Source organism: Carcharhinus amblyrhynchos, chromosome 5 (assembly GCF_965287045.1).
Source record: "Carcharhinus amblyrhynchos chromosome 5, sCarAmb.v2.hapA, whole genome shotgun sequence".
Classification (NCBI taxonomy): domain Eukaryota; kingdom Metazoa; phylum Chordata; class Chondrichthyes; order Carcharhiniformes; family Carcharhinidae; genus Carcharhinus; species Carcharhinus amblyrhynchos.
This window is the reverse complement of record NC_137328.1, coordinates 107,429,383-107,448,873: the sequence shown is the minus strand read 5'-3', so window position 1 is coordinate 107,448,873 and position 19,491 is coordinate 107,429,383. Positions and strand designations below refer to the sequence as shown.

General features: G+C 41.3%; 1 protein-coding gene across 5 annotated transcripts in view; it reads left to right on the top strand.

Annotated features, from left to right (window-relative positions):
* LOC145343494 (cadherin-related family member 2-like) overlaps nucleotides 1-19,491 on the top strand; it is a 145,654-nt gene that overhangs the window by 119,199 nt on the left and 6,964 nt on the right. For 3 of the 5 annotated variants that reach the window (XM_080189741.1, XM_080189740.1, XM_080189743.1), the window contains exons 26-29: nucleotides 2,103-2,168; nucleotides 12,797-12,857; nucleotides 12,977-13,104; nucleotides 15,425-15,538. In XM_080189741.1, coding sequence (XP_080045867.1) covers nucleotides 2,103-2,168; nucleotides 12,797-12,857; nucleotides 12,977-13,104; nucleotides 15,425-15,538 — 369 coding nt within the window. The remainder of the gene's footprint in view (nucleotides 1-2,102; nucleotides 2,169-12,796; nucleotides 12,858-12,976; nucleotides 13,105-15,424; nucleotides 15,539-19,491) is intronic. The other 2 variants (XM_080189742.1, XM_080189744.1) reach the window with 2 other exon arrangements.

Genomic DNA, 19,491 nt, shown 5'->3' with positions numbered 1-19,491 from the left:
CATTAACTTATCGACCACCGAAGTAAGACTAATTGGCCTATAATTACCAGGGTCATTCCTATTTCCTTTCTTGAACAGAGGGACAACATTTGCCACTCTCCAGTCCTCTGGCACTATCCATGTGGACAGTAAGGACCCAAAGATCAAAGCCAAAGGCTCTGCAATCTCCTCCCTTGCCTCCCAAAGAATCCTAGAATATATCCCATCTGGGCCAGGCGACTGAGCGACCCTCAGATTTTTTCAAAATTGCTAATACACCTTCCCTCAGAACATCGACCTCCTCCAGCCTATCAGCCTGTATCACACTCTCATCCTCGAACACATGGCCCCTCTCCTTGGTGAACACTGAAGAAAAGTATTCATTCATCGCCTCTCCTATTTCTTCTGACTCCATGCACAAGTTCCCACTACTATCCTTGACCAGCCTTAACCTCACCCTGGTCATTCTTTTATTTCTCACATAAGAGTAAAAAGCCTTGGCGTTTTCCTTTATCCAACCCACCAAGGACTTCTCATGCCCCCTCCTAGATCTCCTAAGCCTTTTTTTCAGCTCATTCCTTGCTACCTTGTGACCCTCAAGCGACCCAACTGAACCATGTTTTCTCATCCTTACATGCACTTGCTTTTTCCTCTTGACAAGACATTCAACCTGTTTTGTGAACCATGGTTCCCTCACTCGGCCATTTCCTCCCTGTCTGACAGGGACATACCTATCAAGGACACGCAGTATTTGTTCCTTGAACAAGCTCCACTTTTCATTTGTGCCTTTCCCTGGCAGTTTCTGTTCTCATCTTATGCTCCCTAATTCTTGCCTAATCACATCATAATTACCCCTGCCCCAATTATAAACCTTGCCCTGTAATGTGACCCTATCCCTCTCCATCGCAATAATGAAAGGCACTGAATTGTGGTCACTATCTCCAAAGTGCTCTCCCACAAACAAACCTAACACTTGGCCTGGTTCATTCCCCAGTACCAAGTCCAATGTGGCCCCACCTCTTGTCGGCCTATCCACATATTGTGTCGGGAAACCCTCCTGAACACACTGTACAAAAACTGCCCCCATCCGAACTATTTGACCTATAAAGCTTCCAATCAATGTTTGGAAAGTTGAGGTCACCGATGATGATTACCCGTGACCTCCACATCTAATCATAATCTGCTTTGCAATTTCCTCCTCCACATCTCTATCACTATTTGGGGGCTGATAGAAAACTCCTAACAACATGACCATTCCTTTCCTATTTCTAACTTCAGCCCATATTACCTCAGTAGGCAGATCCCCCTTGAACTGCCTTTCTGCAGCCATTAAACTATCCTTGATTAACAACACTACTCCTCCATCTCTTTTACCACCTTCCCTACTCTTACTGAAACATCTATACTCCAGAACTTCCAAAAAGGATCATGATGCCTTAACTAAACTAAATAAAACCTTCTGCCCTCACTCGATCCATATCCCTCTATTCACTCCCTATTCAGTTACCCATCCATATGCATGGTAAATTTTGCTAATATGCTGGTTCCCATCACCTCCTCTGGCTGCACATTCCAGGTCTCCACCACTCTCCACATGAAAAACTTCCCCTGCATATATCCCTTAAACTTATCCCCTCTCACCTTGAACCTGTGCCCTCTTGTATTGACACTTCCACCCTGGGAAAAAGCCTTTCACTATCCACCTTGTCAATGCTTCTTATCATTTTGTAGACCTCTATCAGGTCTCCTGTCTTTCCAGTGAAAACAATCCTAGATGAGACCTTAAACTAAGGCTCAATGTCAATGCCACAGAAATAGATGGGGTGGAATTTTCCATTTTGCCTCTCACAGGAATCTTTACAGATGGAACACAAACCAAGCAAAGGTCCGTTGACCTCAGGTGGGAATTAACGGCCTTGGAGCGAGTGTGGCCAGAAAATCCTGACTGTGACCAGGTTATTATCACAACCGCTGTTTTTGGAAGTTTGCTGTGTGTGCACTGGCTGCTACATTTCTTATAACAATGATAACACATCAGAAAGTACCTTCTTATCTCTAAAATGCTTTGGGGTGTCCTGAGGTTGCCAAAGGCACTTTATAAATGTAACACTTTCTTTCTTAAGGACCCTGATGGATGTGTACTTCATTTGTGGCAATGGTACCGCTGTCAATCCAGATGTAGTTAGAGGGTAAGTTTTAAATTTGTTAATTAGAATTACCTTTAATGAAATTAAAGTCAGCTTCATATACAGTGGAACACTTTGAAGAAGGCTGGTAGTCAGGAAGGAGCCTTTTATTTATAAACTTCCTTTAGGATTACAGCTGTTTAGATACATGACTAAACTGAACCAATAAAATTGGAACCGGACAGAAATCAACCTTTGATTTTTTGATAAAATTGTGGAACTATTTGACTGGATATTAAGCAATTACTTCATCACCATGTGCTATCAGACAGTACCAGAATAGCATTTGGTTTGTATTTTACTTTGGACATTATGCAAGTAGAAAATTCTGTTCAATTGTTGAACAGTGTGGTTTGAATGAGTGTGAAATTTTACATTGTTCGTCACGCCAATGATGTGCTTATGTTCTTCTGAGAAATCAGTATCAGCATTCAACATAACACTGAAATATGGTTAGCCCTTGGTCATGATGCTGTGGAGTCTGGTCAGAACCCAAGCTAAGAACAGCTGAGCATGTTATTGTTCAGGAAGTGCTGCTTGATAGCATTGTCAATAACACCTTCTCAACCGCTGATGATTCAGAGTAGACTGATGAGGTGATAGTTGGCCAGATTGTGTGGGTCTGGTTTTTTTTGTGTGTGGGACGGCACAACCCTGGGCACTTTTCCACATTGCCGAGTAGATGCCAGCAATGTAGCAGCACTGGAACAGCTTGGCCAGAGACACAGCCCGTTCTGAAGCACAATCTTCATCACTACAAACACAATGTTGTTAGAAACCACAACCTTTGCTGTGTCCAGTGCCCTCAGCCATTCTCTGATACCTTGTGGAGTGAATCTAATTGGCTGAAGACTGACATCTGTGATGCTCAAGACGAGGAGGTCCAAATGAATTTTCTACTCGGCACTTCTGGCTCAAAATGGTTGCAAAGGCTTCAGCCTTGCCTTTTGCACTGATCGTGTGTCACACTTATCTGATACAAGTGCGGAACACAGCGCTGGAATCCTTCACCAGCACTACTTAAAGATTAATACAGGTTAGTTGCTGTTTTTGTTCTACTGGCTCATATTGCGATTCCTTTTAGTTTTCCATTGACTTGGGCTTTGCTACTGTGATAACCCCATGACTTGCATGGGAAATCACTGATTGACCTCCCTCATAGAATACAAGTTCCCTAGTGATTAGTAATTACCTTATCAGGTGGTGCTCATATACCAAGCCCTGTATAGAGCAATCCCCTGAGTGGGCCCATTCTTACATTGCCCTGGTTGGGACCTGTTTGTGTTCACCACAGGCTTGTGGTTTTACTTCATTTTGTGCAATGAAGCACTGTATCTTCACAGCTGACTCATAGAATAGAGGTTTCATAGAATCCTACAGTGCAGAAGGCGGCCATTAGGCCCATCGGGGTCTGCTGGATTTACTATACCCACTATGGCTAACATTTGTTGCCCATCTCTAATTGCCTTTGAGAAGATGGTGGTGAGCTATCTTCTTGAACCACTGCTGTCTGTGTGGTGTAGGGACCCACCTACAATGCTATTAGGAAGGGAGTCCTACGGTTTTGACACAGCGACAGTGAAGGAACAATGATATAGTTCCAGAATAAGCAATTCCACTCCATTTTACAATTCTGCACTGACTGGAACATTTCTTGGAAACTGCGATGGAAATATCCCGTGATTGCCAAAAAGAAATCACTGTTCTGCAGTTTGTCATGACAGTCAAAATGCATTAAGTTAATTGATGAAACAAATTAATCTATTAAAATAATAATCTGTCACAATGAAGTGAACGGCTATTAAAATAATAATTTGTTCTGGTGAAGTGAACGTTAGCAAGAGAATTTCAAAGTTGAATCAAGCAGTCTGTTTGAGTTGTTAACATTAGATCAGAGTTTCTCAAACTTTTCCAGCCTCAGAATCCTTTTAACCTCCCAAGAATATTGAAGGAAGCCCAAAGAAACATCCTAGTTATATTGAAGAATAATGATTGCACAATAGTTCAAAACCAAAGTTAAAAGATGTTTCTATGTCTTATGATTCATTTATTACAACAAAAAAATTCTGTCATTCAACAAATACTTCCATGTCTTACCTTATTTTTGTCATTTTTAATGGGAGTACCCATTCACACATACTCCCTCACCCACACCTACCCTCACTCACCACTGTCACCCATATCCACCCACTCATACTTACTCTTACTCACTCTCACACTCACCCCCCAATATCACCCACCAACTTCACCCTCACCCACCCTCACTCACCTCACCCACTCCACCCACTCTCACCCTCACACAAACTCACTCTCACTGTCACCCACTCACTCTCTCCCACTCTCACTCTTACCCATTCTGCCAACTGCCGTGATGGGATTTGAACTATGTTCCCCAGAAAAACATTAGCTTTGGTCTCTGGATTAGTAGTCTAGTGACATTAGCACTGCACCACCACCTCTCCCTCTTATCCCACTCTAAAACCATCACTGTGCAGCTGATAAGATTCCAGCCAATATTCTGTGAGACATACCTGCTTTTATATCTGGCATGAAACTCAAACGATGTCTTGTATCTATTAACTAGCATAAATCACACTGAATTTATGTAGTGTTATAACCCAGGTCAGAAACTCCACAATATTTTATGAAGTCAGCCTAGACCATAAGTTTTGCAATTTGAATTTGGTGCGAGTAAGCATGAGATATTTCACTTCAGGTATGATTCAAATGACCCACTGGGGAGTTTTTATCAAACAAAGTTTATTTAAGAATACAATTAACACCTAGAAAAAAAAATTAGCAATAGCTTTGACCATGATATTGTATTAACCTTAACAACTAAATACACTGTTCCATTACAACAAACCTCCTGCCACAGGTTTAGCACAGAAAAATAAGAATGCTCAAATGGTTTTGCAGCTCAGCAATGTCAGCTGTGAATTAGTTCTTTAGATAGAGAATTCAACCTCCGACTTCTCCATTCTGGAAATCCTAACGTTTCAAAGTGGAGATAATGTGACTGCTGGCTGCTAGCTAGCAGCAAACCTCTTCAAGAGACAGAGCTACTCCTTGCCTCTGGTGAATAGTTAGCAAACAACTCACAGCAGAATTTTCACTCCAGAGAGGGAGAGGCACAAAAACACTAGCTGGAATTTTACCAAGCTTTACTGCGGCTCAGAGAACAGCACTCTCCGTTTGCCTCAGGCGGGATTGTACAAACCTCAGCCGGGCGTGCCAGTAAAATTCCACCCACTGTTGTCAGTCTGGATTCCACACACCTTCTAACTAAGACCTTGACTTGACAATCAGTTTTCCCACAGCGATCCAGCAGGGTTGTAAAACTCCAGGACATTTCATTTGGCCCAAATTAAAAACAAACAAAACACCATTTCAATTATTTAAGTAGCAATAAAAGGACGCCAGATCAGGCAGCTTGGTGCCAATAACAGAGCAAAAGGCTTGCTTACAAACTGCAGAGACCATGATTTAAAAATACATTTCTTATAGGCACAGTACCATCACAGTAGAATCCTCCTCATTGTTGATTTCACTAGGTGGTGGAGGAAATTGACAAGTTACTGATGTTCAGCAAATTGTATGTTTTTGTAATGGCTCAAGTAGATATTCTGGTAGTGATGTCAAAGTAGATAAAGGTAACTGGTATACCATGAATAACTTCAGTGAACTGGTTGGGTTTCTTTAGTTTTGAATTGATTTATTATTGTCACATGTATCAGTATACAGTGAAAAGTATTGTTTCTTGCACACTATACAGACAAAGCATACCATTTCATTAGAGAAGGAAATGAGGGAGTGCAGAATACAGTGTTACAGTGATAGCTTGTAAGATGTAGGATCCATTTGCAGTTTTGGTGGATTGGTCATGCTAAATTACCCTTTAGTGTCTAATGATATGTAGGTTAGATGGAATTAGCTTTGGTAAATGTATGGGATTACAGGTTTAGGGCCAGGGAGAAGGCTTGGGTAAAATACTCTATTAGTGAGTCGGGGCAGACTTAATGGGCTAAATGGTGTCTTCTGCACTGTAGGGATTCTTTGATTCTATCTTCCTGCACTATATGAAGAAGGCCATTGGAATTTTCCTCGGTGTCCTGGTCAATGTACATCCCTCAGGCAACAACACTGGAACAGATTATCTGGTCATTATCTCATCCGTCATCATTGTCAGTTTTCTTTTGTCACTGAAGATGACCGTTTCTTGTGAGTGCAGAGCCATTCTTTATGAACAGCTGCATGGCTTTCCACAGCGTAGGCAAGGGTGAGGTGTTTGATATTTCTGGGACTGCCTGGTCTTTCTAGCTTGCACTTTGTCCCTAGTTGCCTGTATTCTTTGCTGTTCGAAGGAAGCAACACCACGGCTGCAGATCACTCCTTACGTGGTTCTTTCTCACATATTTTCTCAGTCTATGGGGGGACATGCTTCCTAAGAAAGATCACCTTCAAGGAGTCCTTGAATCTTAATCTTGGCTTATCTTGTAGGTGGTGTCCCAGTTTAAGTTCTGAATATATGATGTCCATTGGGATTTTATATAGGCTGTATGTCCACACCATCGCAACTGGATTCTGATGATGAGTTGTCCAATTTTAGACATTTCTGCTCTCAATGTTAGACACTTTGTCCTCTGATTAATTGTCCACAGTGTTCTAAATGCATCTCATTATCTCATTGCTGTTTGTGATATAAATTGCATAGAATATTGTGCCTCAGCGTTTTATGATGAGGGGGCTATTTAATCAGATGGGAGGGGGGCTGGTGGGCACCCCACCATTTATCCATCTCCAGCACAATTAAGTCATGGCAGGTTGGTCTATTTATGTCTTCCTACCCTTTCACCAATTGAGGCCCTTAAATGGCTCATCAGTGCCCACTTAAGAGCATCATACTGCCATGTTTAAGGCATCAGCTCTCCATATGGGGAGCTTGCAGGTTTCCAGGGATGTTCCCTCATTAAAAGTGCCTGAACAAGGGACCTGGCATCAGGAAGGAGGGTTCTCTGAGAACCACCCCTTGCTTTGCTGCCGACTCCTCTCCTCTCATCATCACTTATACCCTGTGTCTGGGCCACGTCTTGAACTGGAGCCTTGGGTGGGCACACCAATAGCAGCAGCCACCACTTCCCCAGTGCTGCTGCTAAGTACAGAGGACTCACCAGCCTCTGATCGACCTGCAACTCTCATTGAGATCTCCGTTGCATCCACAATATCTTTTTCTCCGGCTGCTGAACTTACCACATTACACCAGTGACTGCACTTCAATAATTGACCAAAAAGTTCTTTGGAATGTCCTGTGATCATGAAAGATGTATTATGAATACAAGCCTTTCTTCTCCTCTCCATATTTGTATGAAATGCATGGTTGAGTCAATTATGTTTGTTCCAGGATGCAGATCTTAACTTTTGGAGCATTAACTTGATGTCCTCCCTTGGGTAGCAAAATCATCTGTTCCACTTGTGTCTTTTCTATGAGCTGAACGCACCTCATGTATGAGTAATGTTGGCTGAGCTGCTCCAGTTTTCTTGATCTGAAGCGTTTGTACAGTTAATTAACACATTTATGCCTGACCGTAACTGTGCTAATCTTGCACTATCTTGTACTGTGAGAGGTAGCTTTTGCCATCTGCTATGCAAAGAATCTTTCAGAAGAAGAAAGAGAGGATCTTCTTCTTCTTCTGGTACATCTACAAGAATTCTAATTCTCAGAGGTCAGCTCCGACCACCAACTGGGTGAGGGCGCTGGGATAAACAGTTTTATATCTTGATTTCAAGGAGTGATACACGCTAATAAACTTGCAATGCTTTTTTTGTTATTCACCCATGGGATGTGAGTATCCCACCAAGGCCAGCATTTGTTGCCCATCCTGAACTGCCCTTAATTCACAAGGTGCTCTCTCTTTAACCCTGGAGTCTATGTGATGCAGATAAATCCAGATTGTGAGGAAGGGAGTTTCAGGGTTCTGAGTCAGCAACAGTGAAGGAATGGCGATGATGTTGTCCTGGTCTTGCTGCATGTGTAAACAGACCGTTTCCGAAGCTGAGAAGGTACCAACGAAACACTGCAATAGAAACAGAAACTAGAAGCAGGAGCAGGCCATTCAGCCCTTCAAGCCTGCTCCGCCATTCATTTCGATCACGGCTGATCATCAAGTTCAGTATCCTGATCCCCCTTTCCCTCCTATATCCCTTGATCCCTTTAGCCCACAAGCTATATCTAATTTCTTCTTGAAATCAGACAACATTTTGGCCTCAACTACTTTCTATTGTAGTGAATTCCACACATTTGCCACTCTCTGGGTGAAGAAATTGCTTCTCGCCTTAATTCAAAAGGTTTACCCCTTATCCTCAAACTTGTTTTGGACTCCCCCACCATTGGGAACATTCTTTCTGAATCCAGCCTGTTTAATCCTATTAGAATTTTATAAGTTTCTATAAGATCCCCTCTCACTCTTCTGAACTCCAGTGAATATAATCCTAATCCATTTAGCCTCTCCTCATATGACAGGTCTGCCATCGCAGGAATCAGCCTGGTAAACCTTCACTATACTCCCTCTATAGCAAGGACATCCTTCATCAGATAAGAAACCAAAACTGCACACAATACCGCAGGTGTGGCCTCATTGTCATCCTGTACTATTGCAACAAAACATCCCTGTGCCTATAATCAAATCCTCTGGCTATGAAGGTCAACAAACCATTTGCCTTCTTTACTACCTGCTGTACCAATCATCGGCATGAATCCCCATTTCTGACATTATATTGAAGGAGAGGTCATTAACAAAGCAACTGAAGATGGTATGGCCTAGGAAACTCTCCTGAAGAACTACAGCACTAACCTGTGGCTGAGGCTGTTAAGACAGATTTTTTGTTTTGATTTGATTTATTTTTGTCACATGTATTAACATATATTGACAAGTATTGTTTCTTGCACACTATACAGACAAAGCATACCATTCACTGAGAAGGAAATAAGAGAGTGCAGAATGTAGTGTTACAGTCATAGCTAGTGTGTAGAGAAAGATCAACTTAATGCAAAATAAGTCCATTCAAAAGTCCGACAGCAGCAGGGAAGACACTTCTTGAGTCAGTTGGTGTGTGACCTCAGACTTTTGCATCTTTTTCCCAAAGGAAGAAGGTGGAAGAGAGAATGTTCGGGGTGCGTGGGGTCCTTAATTATGCTGTTGCCTTGCCAAGGTAGCGGGTAGTGTAGACAGAGTGGATGGATGGGAGGCTGGTTTGCATGATGGACTGGGCTCTCTTCACAACCTTCTGTAGTTCCTTGCAGTTTTGGGCAGAGCAGGAACCATACCAATCAGAAAGAATGCTTTCTATGGTGCATGTATAAAAGTTGGTGAGTCATAGTTGACCTGCCAAATTTCCTTAGTCTTCTGAGAAAGTAGAGGCTTTCTTAAATATAGTGTCGGCATAGGGGGGGTGATCAGGACAGGTGTTGTGATCTGGACACTAAAAATTTGAAGCTCTCTACCCTTTCTACTTTGTACCCATTGATGTAGACAGGGACATGTTCTCCTTTACAATTCCTGAAATTGATGACAATCTCCTTCGTTTTGTTGACATTGAGGGAGAGATTATTGTTGCCGCACCAGTTCACCAGATTCTCTATCTCATTCCTATACTCTGTCTCGTCATTATTTGAAATCTGAACCACTACGGTCGTGTTGTCAGCAGACTTGATTTCTGATCCACAGTGGAGTGAATCAAAGATTATGGCCAGAGCCAGGGGGTTGGGGGTGGGGGACAAGCAGCCACTATCTTATTGAATGGTTGTACAGGCTTAAGCACCTACTCTTCTTTTGGCCACTCACTTCAATTTTGCTAAGTCTCCTTGATGCCACATTCAATCAAGTGCTGCCTTGACGATAAGGTAGTCACTTGCGCCTCCCCTCCGGAGTCCAGCTCTTCAGCTCAAGGCTTTAATGAGCCACCTAGCCCACTCCAGCGATCAGTGTGACCGTGGCTGACCTTTGGCTTCAAATCTACTTTCCCGCCAATAACCCTTGATTTAATGGGACAAGATTTGTCCATCCCAGCCTTAAACATATTGAGTGATGGCTCACCCACAACCCTTTGTGGTAGAGAATTCCAAAGATACACAGCCCTCTGAAGAAATTCCTCCTTGTCTCATTCAACCCCATCTTCAAACTATGTCCTTGTGTTGTAGATTTCCCAGCCAGGAGCAATGATGTCTCAGTTTCGACAATGTCAATCCCCTTCGCGATGTTGAATGTTTCAATGAGATCACCTCTCATAATCTTCAGAGATTATCGACCCAGTTTACTCAGACTCTCATTATTGGACAACCTCATCATCCAGAGACCAATTTGTGAATCTCTGCTGTACTGTCTCCCTTTTAACTTCCCTTCAGTATGGAGACCAAAATTCCCCACAGTATTCAAGGAGTAGTCTCCTTGAAAAACTTCTTTACTCTTGAATTCCAAAAGGCAGGAAAGGCCCACATGCCATATACTTTCCTAATTGTTCACTGTACCTGCATGTTAACTCCTTGTGTTCTTTGTACAAGCACACCAAAGCCGCTTTGAACATCAACATTTACAAGTTTCACACCTTTTAAAAAATGTTCAGCTTTTCTATTCTTGTGAGCAATGTGAATAACTTCATACTTACCCACATTATACTCCATCAACCATGTTGTTGCCCACTCATGTAACCTGCCTAAATTTCTTTGCAGCTACTTTGTATCCTTCTCACAACTTACATTCCCTCCGATATCAGCAAATTGAGATACCTTCCTCACTGTTTCTTTGTTTAAGTTATTAATATAGATTGTAAATATCTGAGGCACTAATCCTTGTGGACCTCCGTTAGACAACCTGCCAACTTGAAAATATCCCCATTTGTCCCAACTTTCCTCCTCCTGTCAAGTAGTCCTGACAGAACTCAAACTGAGCATCATTGTGTAAGCATTGCCTGATAACACTGTCTATGATACCTTCCATCATTGTGCTTTTGACTGACAATAGACAGATACTGTGGTAATTGGCTACTTTTCTGATTTGATTTATTATTGTCGCATATACCGGGATACAGTGAAAAGTATTGTCTATTGCATGCTACACAAAGCATACCATTCATAGAGTATAGAGGGGAAAAGGAAAGAAGAGAATGCAGAATGTAGTGTTGCAGTCATAGCTAGGATGCAGAGAAAGATAGTGCTACATAGGTCCTTTCGAAGGTCTGATGGCAGCAAGGAAGAAATTGTCCTTGAGTCAGTTAGTCCATGACCTCAGACTTCTGTATCTTTTTCCCAATGGAAGAGAGAATTGCTGGAATTTTATGGCTTGCCTACCCCAAAATCAGGGCACATGAGGCTCGCAGAAAGGCATTCTCCATTGGCCTTGGATAAGATCGAATGAGACTCGGGCAGGCGAGGCAGTCAAATTCCGGCATATGTCCGGGTGCGTGGGGTCCTTGATCATGTTTTTCCGAGGCAGTAGGAAGTGTAGACAGAGTCAATAGATGGGAGGCTAGTTTGAATGATGAACTGGGTTTCATTCACTACCCTTTAAATGGTTTCTTACAGTCTTGGTCAGAACAAGAGCCACACCAAACTGTGATACATCTGGAAAGGTTGCTTTCTGTGGTACATTTTCTAAAATTTAGAGTCATAGCAGACATGCCGAATTTCCTCAGCCTCCTGAGAAAGTAGAGGTGTTGGTGGGCTTTTTGTGGACAAGACACACTTGAGCAATTTTCAGAATTGTTGGCTGTGTTGTAGGTGCTCTGCAACAGCTAGGCTAGGGACACAGCTACTTCTGGAGCTCAAGTCTCCAGGACTACAGTCTCCAGCCGGGATGTCGTCAGGGCCTGTAACTTTTGCTTCATCCAGTGCTCTCAGCCATTTTTTGATATCACATTGAGCCAATCAGATTGGTTGAGGACTGGTTTCTGTGATGCTGGGAACCTCAGGTGAAGGCTGCGATAAATTGAAATGTGTCAGCTTGGCTCACAAACTTTCTTTGGACCAGCCCCACGATTCCATGTGACACATTTGTCAAAAGGAAAGCAATCCATTTGGTGTCAAAACCTATTTAATAAACATCCCCAAGTGCCAAAGACATCTTTGAATTGGTGAAACATGAATGCTTGAAGGTTTTGAGACTTTGCACTTCATTCCTAGGTGATCCCTCAAGGTGTCTCACACAAATATGAAGGGGTGTAACATGTTGATGGTTTGCAGAGAGCAAGTATCAAGGTCTGGAATAATGGCTTCTCATGCTAGTAAAGAATTCCTTCTGTACATGCCTTCACAAAGTAATTAACACTTAAATCTCTATGGTTTAATTACTTAGGTGACTGTGTACAAGTACAGTAAAGTTTAAGATTTAGTTTAAGGTTCTTAAAGTTTAGTTTAAACTTTAAAATTTTTAAAACTCTATGGTTTAATCGCTTAAATGCCTGTGTACAAGCACAGTACAGAAATAGAAGAAATCATACAATCCTAGCTCATTCTTATTTTGTTTTAACTGAAATCATTATCTAAATTTTTCCTTTAGTCTTAAGTTTATGCTTTTCTTAATAAATCAACAAGGTATATTCCATGTCCTTGAGAATAATTTAAGCGTCTTTGTTTTTAGACAGATAGAACAAAACGTTTCTGTGCTTTCCAGACTTATTGACACAGGTTTGATAACTGTGGTAAGGGAATTTAAATTTTAATTGGTCCTTATTTCTCATTAGGCTACATTGTTAACTATCGTATTTCTCGAACTGGAAATAATATTGCAGAATAATTTGTCCTCTCTCATTCATTCCAGGGTTCTCACTCCTCTCATTTCCAATCTGATAACAAAGATGTCTTGTATGGAGTGATTTTTATATTAGCAGCTACCAACATAATTTCGATTACTTTGGTTGCATTTGTCCCAGTGTGTATCAGGCAAAGGTCAGTTAAAGCAAGTCATCAATGAAGCCGGAATAAATTACAGCCTGGAAATGGCAATGAGCAATATCGTTCAATGAATATTTAATTTGAATATTGTTTAAAAAAAAGAGACATGTTGTTGAAGCTTTTCGTCTTGCACTCATCTTACCCCATTCTGCCCACCACAGGAATTGTAGCAGGCAAGGTGAGGACCATGTTGACCTTAGGCAGCTTTCAATGTGAAAACTCCCACCCATCAGGTCAAATGTAAGGATGCCAAATTTCCAACAATCACAACCACTTACATTCCAGGAGAAAAGTCTGATGGGACCCCTTACAACCGTTTTCTCTTGTCATATAAATTGTCATGATCATTTGAAATTTGGTAATTGTGCATTTGTTCTGATGTAAGGTGAAAAGCTTCACCAACATGTTTCTCCTTTCAGCAACATCAACGTTCTGTATTACCAAACAAATAGTTACTCCCTTCAGATTGAAAAAAACTTTTCTTCTCGTTCAAAGGAGGTCTTACTCATTCCATTCCACCAACACAGAGAACAATATGATAGAACATAAGAACTAGGAGCAGGAGTAGACCATCTGGCCCCTCGAGCCTGCCCCGCCATTCAATAAGATCATGGCTGTTCTTTTTGTGGACTCAGCTCCACTTACCCGCCTGTTCACCATAACCCTTAATTCCTTTACTGTTCAAAGATTTATCTATTCTTGCTTTAAAAACATTCAATGAGGTAGCTTCAACTGCTTCACTGGGCAGGGAATTCCACAGATACACAACTCCTTGGGTGAAGAAATTCCTCCTCAACTCAGTCCTAAATCTGCTCCGCCTTATTTCTGGGGCCATGCCTCTAGCTCCAGTGGGGATGACTCAAATATCTGTACAACAACATTGCTCACGCAGTACTTTTCAAGCCTGAACCTTATGAGAGCAGGGCATAGTTATTCTTCAGTTTTCTACCTCTTGTTACTAAGTTGCTATGTTGGGTTCAGTCAGGATTTGGTTTTGTTGCCATTGATTGCTCTTTAGTACCTTTTATTTGAGTAGCTAAGCACTAGGTCTGACCCTTGACAGCGAGAGGGAGAGAATCTCAACATCAGTGTGCTTGTCTTCTCTGTTGGGCAAACCAATTTCTAATTGTACTGTTGAGGCCAATCTGCGCTGGATGATAGCTGCCAAACTGGAAAACAGTTGGTTCTAGGTGGGCAATGTGCCCGCTTCTAAAAGACGTTAGGCATCTTCTGCATACAAATTAAAGTCCTGATGCTTTCAAGGGAAATAAAACGGTCTGCCAATTTGCTACTGCCTGCTTTGCATTGCCACAGAAAGTCAAAATGACTTTCTTAGTTTGGAATCAAGTGCAAATTTAATCCGTTCCTGAATCCAAATCACTGAAGTAAATTATAAATAGGTAGTGATGCCAGCACTTAGTGCTGGAGCATTCCACTCAGCATCCCTCACCACCCTGATGTAGTACCAACACCTGCTGTTTTCCAACTTTCAGTGAACTTATTATCTTACCCCAGGAGTTATCCTGAATTCTCACAGGGTAATGTTTAATTTGTACCCATTCATGTGGAACTTTGTCAGGTGTACCTATCAATCAACGTAGAATATCATAGAATAGAATCATAGAATCCCAACAGTGCAACATTCAGCCTATCAAGCCTGCACTGACCACAATCCCCCCCAGGCCTTATCCCTATGTATTTCCCCTGCTAGTCCCCCTGACTTAAGGGGCAATTTAGCATGGCCAATCCACTTAATCTGCACTACTTTGGACTATGAGAAGAAACCGGAGCACCCGGAGGAAACCCACGCAGACACAGGACAAACATTCAGTGACCCCAAGGCCAGAATTGAACCTGGGTCTGTGGCGCTGTGAGGCAGCAGTGTTAACCACAGTGCCACCTGAGATAGGTGGATGCCTGGGCAAGAATTCTCTAGGAAGCCTTTCAAAGAGTTTCAACTTTCATCTATCTTCGGAGGAATTCTATTTCCTACTTTTGGCACTCCATCCATTACAGCCTGACTGACAGCTAATAAAGTTATCCAGAGGGGCCAGAGCATGACTGTCAGGCAGCCACTATGTCAACATACATTGCAGTTGAAATTGGGCTCATTATAATACTGGCTGTGTGTGCGAAACAAAGTAAAACCAGGGCGTTTTAGCAAAAATAATATAAATGCAATTTTAGTCAAAATATGAACTAAAATAAATCATTTTGTAGCTATTCAGAAAACCTCATGAGGACCAGTTTGAAACAGTCGATAGGGTAAATCATACATCTGCAAAAACTTAATTTCTGCATATTTCTTTTCCAGGTATCAACATAAATTGAAAGCAGCTTCAGCAATGAGTGCCACAGTCCTGACCTCTGTGGAAAGTAATCCCATAGTTGGTGATGTCCCTGGAACAAACATGCACACTTCCGAAGGGTAAAGGAAAATATCATCTTCACTGATTATTATGGGCAAAATATTCTGAGATAAGAAATTATAGTAAACAGGAACAAAAGCTGAAAGGGCCAGGACTGGCTGATAAAATAACAGTATTTGCATAACGCACACTGTTATTAATGTGCACATCAGTTGGCACCTTGGAGTGAGGAAGAGATACCCAGTAAATTGCATATCACCCCAAGTTCCTTCTGATTAGAACCACTCTGCCACTAACATTGCAGAAATGGTACTGCGTATTTAACCTTCTTATGAGTTTCATGGCATTGCTGTTTTTGCACATTGAGTGACCATTAAACTCACCAGAGAAAGTTAAGTCTGGTAATTAACAGAATATTATTTATTTAAGCGGTTGCATGATTGCTTTAAGAGTAGATCACATGACTTGATCATGCAGTCATTGGGATGTTTCATAGGCTTCTGTCTTAATTTCATTTTCTGTTCTGTGCAGAGAGCATCTCTTTCAATAAATCAGTTGTGTGTCACTTTGAACCTACAGGACCAATTTTCCCGTTCCACCCACCATGGGAATCATAGTGGACGAAGGGCAGACCATGGAAAGATCCATTGACCTCGGGTGGGATTTTCTGGTTTTGGGATGAGAGTGGCCAGAAAATCCCACCATAGCACCTAACATAATTGGACATTACTAAATGACAATTGGTGATAAGTTGGGATTTTGTTTCATCAAGAATATCCAAGAAAAGAGCTTAAGTTTAAAAAATATTGTAGGTCCTGTGAATATTCAAAGGCTAGGGAAAGTCAACAACAGGATTAAAGATTAAAGTGCCAATGAAGGAAGACCAAGTAAGAACAAAAGGGTGAAAGCACTCTGTGTGGTTTTAAAAGAGAGCATTCTTCAAATCAGAGAAGAGTAAGATTCCAGACAATATCTGACACGTTTGAAAAGAAGGGATGTTTTCATGGGAAAAAGGGGAGTACTGGGAAAACAGTTAAAAATGTAGATACTGAACAGTCTGTAGTCACTAGTGCCTGCAAGAGGAATGACAGGTCAATTAGGATCCATGGATCCTTTCAATGAAGAAAATGATCATGGAGTTCCTACACAGAGCATTTTCAATATTTTGTGCAAGCAAATAAAATTGCAAATAAGTTGCTCATACCAGCTTTTCTCAGTACATTAGGAAGTAAAACATTCAAATCCTTCAATTTGCTCCAGAGCTTGGTTCATCCAGCAAAGCCAGGAACCAGAAGTTACAATAACTTGACAAAGGCTCATCACAGAATGGTTCAGGTTCCACGGAAGGAATCAAGAGGAAAGCAAAAGCAGTTTGTGGCAACATTAAAAAGGCTGACACAACATGCAAATCTAATGAGTCATTAGAAGATACTCTTTGAGATTGTCTAGTTTGTGGTCTCCAAAATGAAGCTATCCAAAGATGATCACTTACTGAGTGTGCTTTGACTTTAAAGACACAGTAGAAATTGTAGTGTTGATGGAACTGGCTGCTAAAGAGGCTTCACAATTTGGTGCAAGAATGAAGATCCATTAGTTGGGAATTGCCCACAAGAAGTCAAAATAGCAACAAGCATATGATAGATATGTCAAAATGGGCCATTCAATGAGTGAATTCTGGAGCAAGGATAGTAAATGCAATAATTGTGACAAAATGTGTCACATTGCAAAAGCTTGTTGGACAAGACCAGTTTCCCCTGAAAAGAATATTCAGAAGAATCTGGGTACATTCAAGAAGAGCAAGTTGCAATACACAAAACAAATCTACAAAATGGAAGAAAAGGGTTACAACTATGCAGAAGACAATGTCTCAAAATATGATGAAGATGTCCAGCTGAACATTTAATCCATACAGGGTGCATCACATAGATTCTGGATGACTCTGAAGTTAAATGGACAATCTGTTAGGATGGAGGTTGATACTATCTTTAATTCCTGAAATTACATATCAACAAAAGCTGAAGAATCTTCCTGTAAAACCAACTGATATGATTTTAAGGACATACATGGAAGAGATCATTCCATTAAAAGGTTACATCATGGTCAACGTAGAGCTGAGTGAACAAACAATGGAGCTGCCTCTCCATGTGGTCCATGGTCATTTTCCATCTCTACTTGGGAGATCATGGTTGGAGAAGATAAAATTTAACTGTCAACAGATTGGTCAATGTCAAAACAGGCCTACAAGTATGCATTCATAGAAACATAGAAGATAGGAGCAAGAGGAGGCCATTTGGCCTTTCAAGCCTGCTCTGCCATTCATTATGATCATGACTGACTGTCAAAGAGATATTTGAAGAGACACTGGGCTCAGTGAAGTAAAACTCGAGATAAAACCTAAAAATCTCAAAGCAAGAGCGGTGGACATATAACTCGTCCCAAGTTTGATGAAGAATTAGTACAACTTGTTAACACTGCTGTGTTAGAGCCAGATACAATGGGTGACTGAGCTACTCTCATCATACCTGTCATGAAACCAAATGGTTCAGTTTGTATTTCTGGTGATTTTAAAACAACCATAAATCCAGTGTTGTGTGCTAATCAATATCCACTTCTTTAATTGAAGATTCGTTTGCTTGGTTATACAGTAGGCAGAAATTCAGCAAGACTGATCTCTCACAAGCACGTTTACAAATAACTGCAGCCACTGAATCTCAATCATTGTTTACCAATGTTACTCATTAAGGTCTTTTACATTATAAATGATTGCCTTTTGGAATAACATCTGCACCAGCCTTATTCCAATGATCTATGGATCAGATGTTGTATGGTCTCTCTGGTGTACAATGTTACCTGGATGATATTCTAATTACAGGGTCCAGTGAACAGGAACACTTGAATAATTTAGAAGAAACATTGGAACATCTTCAAACAAACTGTCTGTGTATGAAGAAAGAAAAATGTGACCTTTTCCAAACATCAGTCCAGTACTTGGGTCATGTTATGCCCACATAATGCACCTAAAAAGACAGAAGCTCTTTTAGAAGCACCACATCCAATGGATGTGAAGTCCTTTCTAGGATTAATAAATTATTATGGCAAATTTGTTCCAAACTTAGATACATTATTGAAGCCATTGCATAATTTGTTGTGTGTAAAATAGTCATGGAACTGCACAACAGAATGTGAGAAAGTGTGCAAGGATGCCAAAGATGCTATGCAGAAATCTGAAGTATTAATTCATTTTAATCCAAAGCTACCATTATTGCTTGTTTGCAATGCTTCATTTATGGAGTGGGCCAGTCATTTCACATACTATGCATTTGAACGAAGAAAGGTCAATAGCTTTTGTTTCACATCCTCTGACCAGTGCTGAATCTAACTACGCTCGGATTAGAAAAGAAGCATTAAGTATACGTTTTGCTGTACAAACATTTAGTTATTATTTTTATGGTCGTCATTTCACATTATTGACTGATCATTGACTCTTAACTACCATTTTTGGGCTGTATAGTGGCATATCTTTGTTAGCTGCTGGCCAACTGCAAAGATGGTCCCTGACCTTATCTGCACACTCCAATGGTATAATGTATCATCGATCAGGATATGATGCTGATGCTGATGCTAATTCTGATTTATTATCACTTATCGCTGCAAAACAGGCCACCGTGGCACTAAGAGTGGCCTTAACTTCCATTATTTGCCATTGTAGCCACCTCCCATGGTGTCAATCATGTGGAATGAGGCCCAAACTCTTTATAAGAAGGATGTGGAAGCATTGGAGAGAGTGCAGAGGAGATTTACCAGGATGCTGCCTGGTTTGGAGGGTAGGTCTTACGAGGAAAGGTTGAGGGAGCTGGGGTTTTCTCTTTGGAGCAGAGGAGGATAAGAGGCAACTTAATGAAGGTTTATAAGATGATGAGAGGGATTTATAAAGTGGACGCGCAGAGACTATTTCCTCGAGTGTTACTAGGGGGACGTAACTATAAGGTTCATGGTGGGAGATATAAGAGGG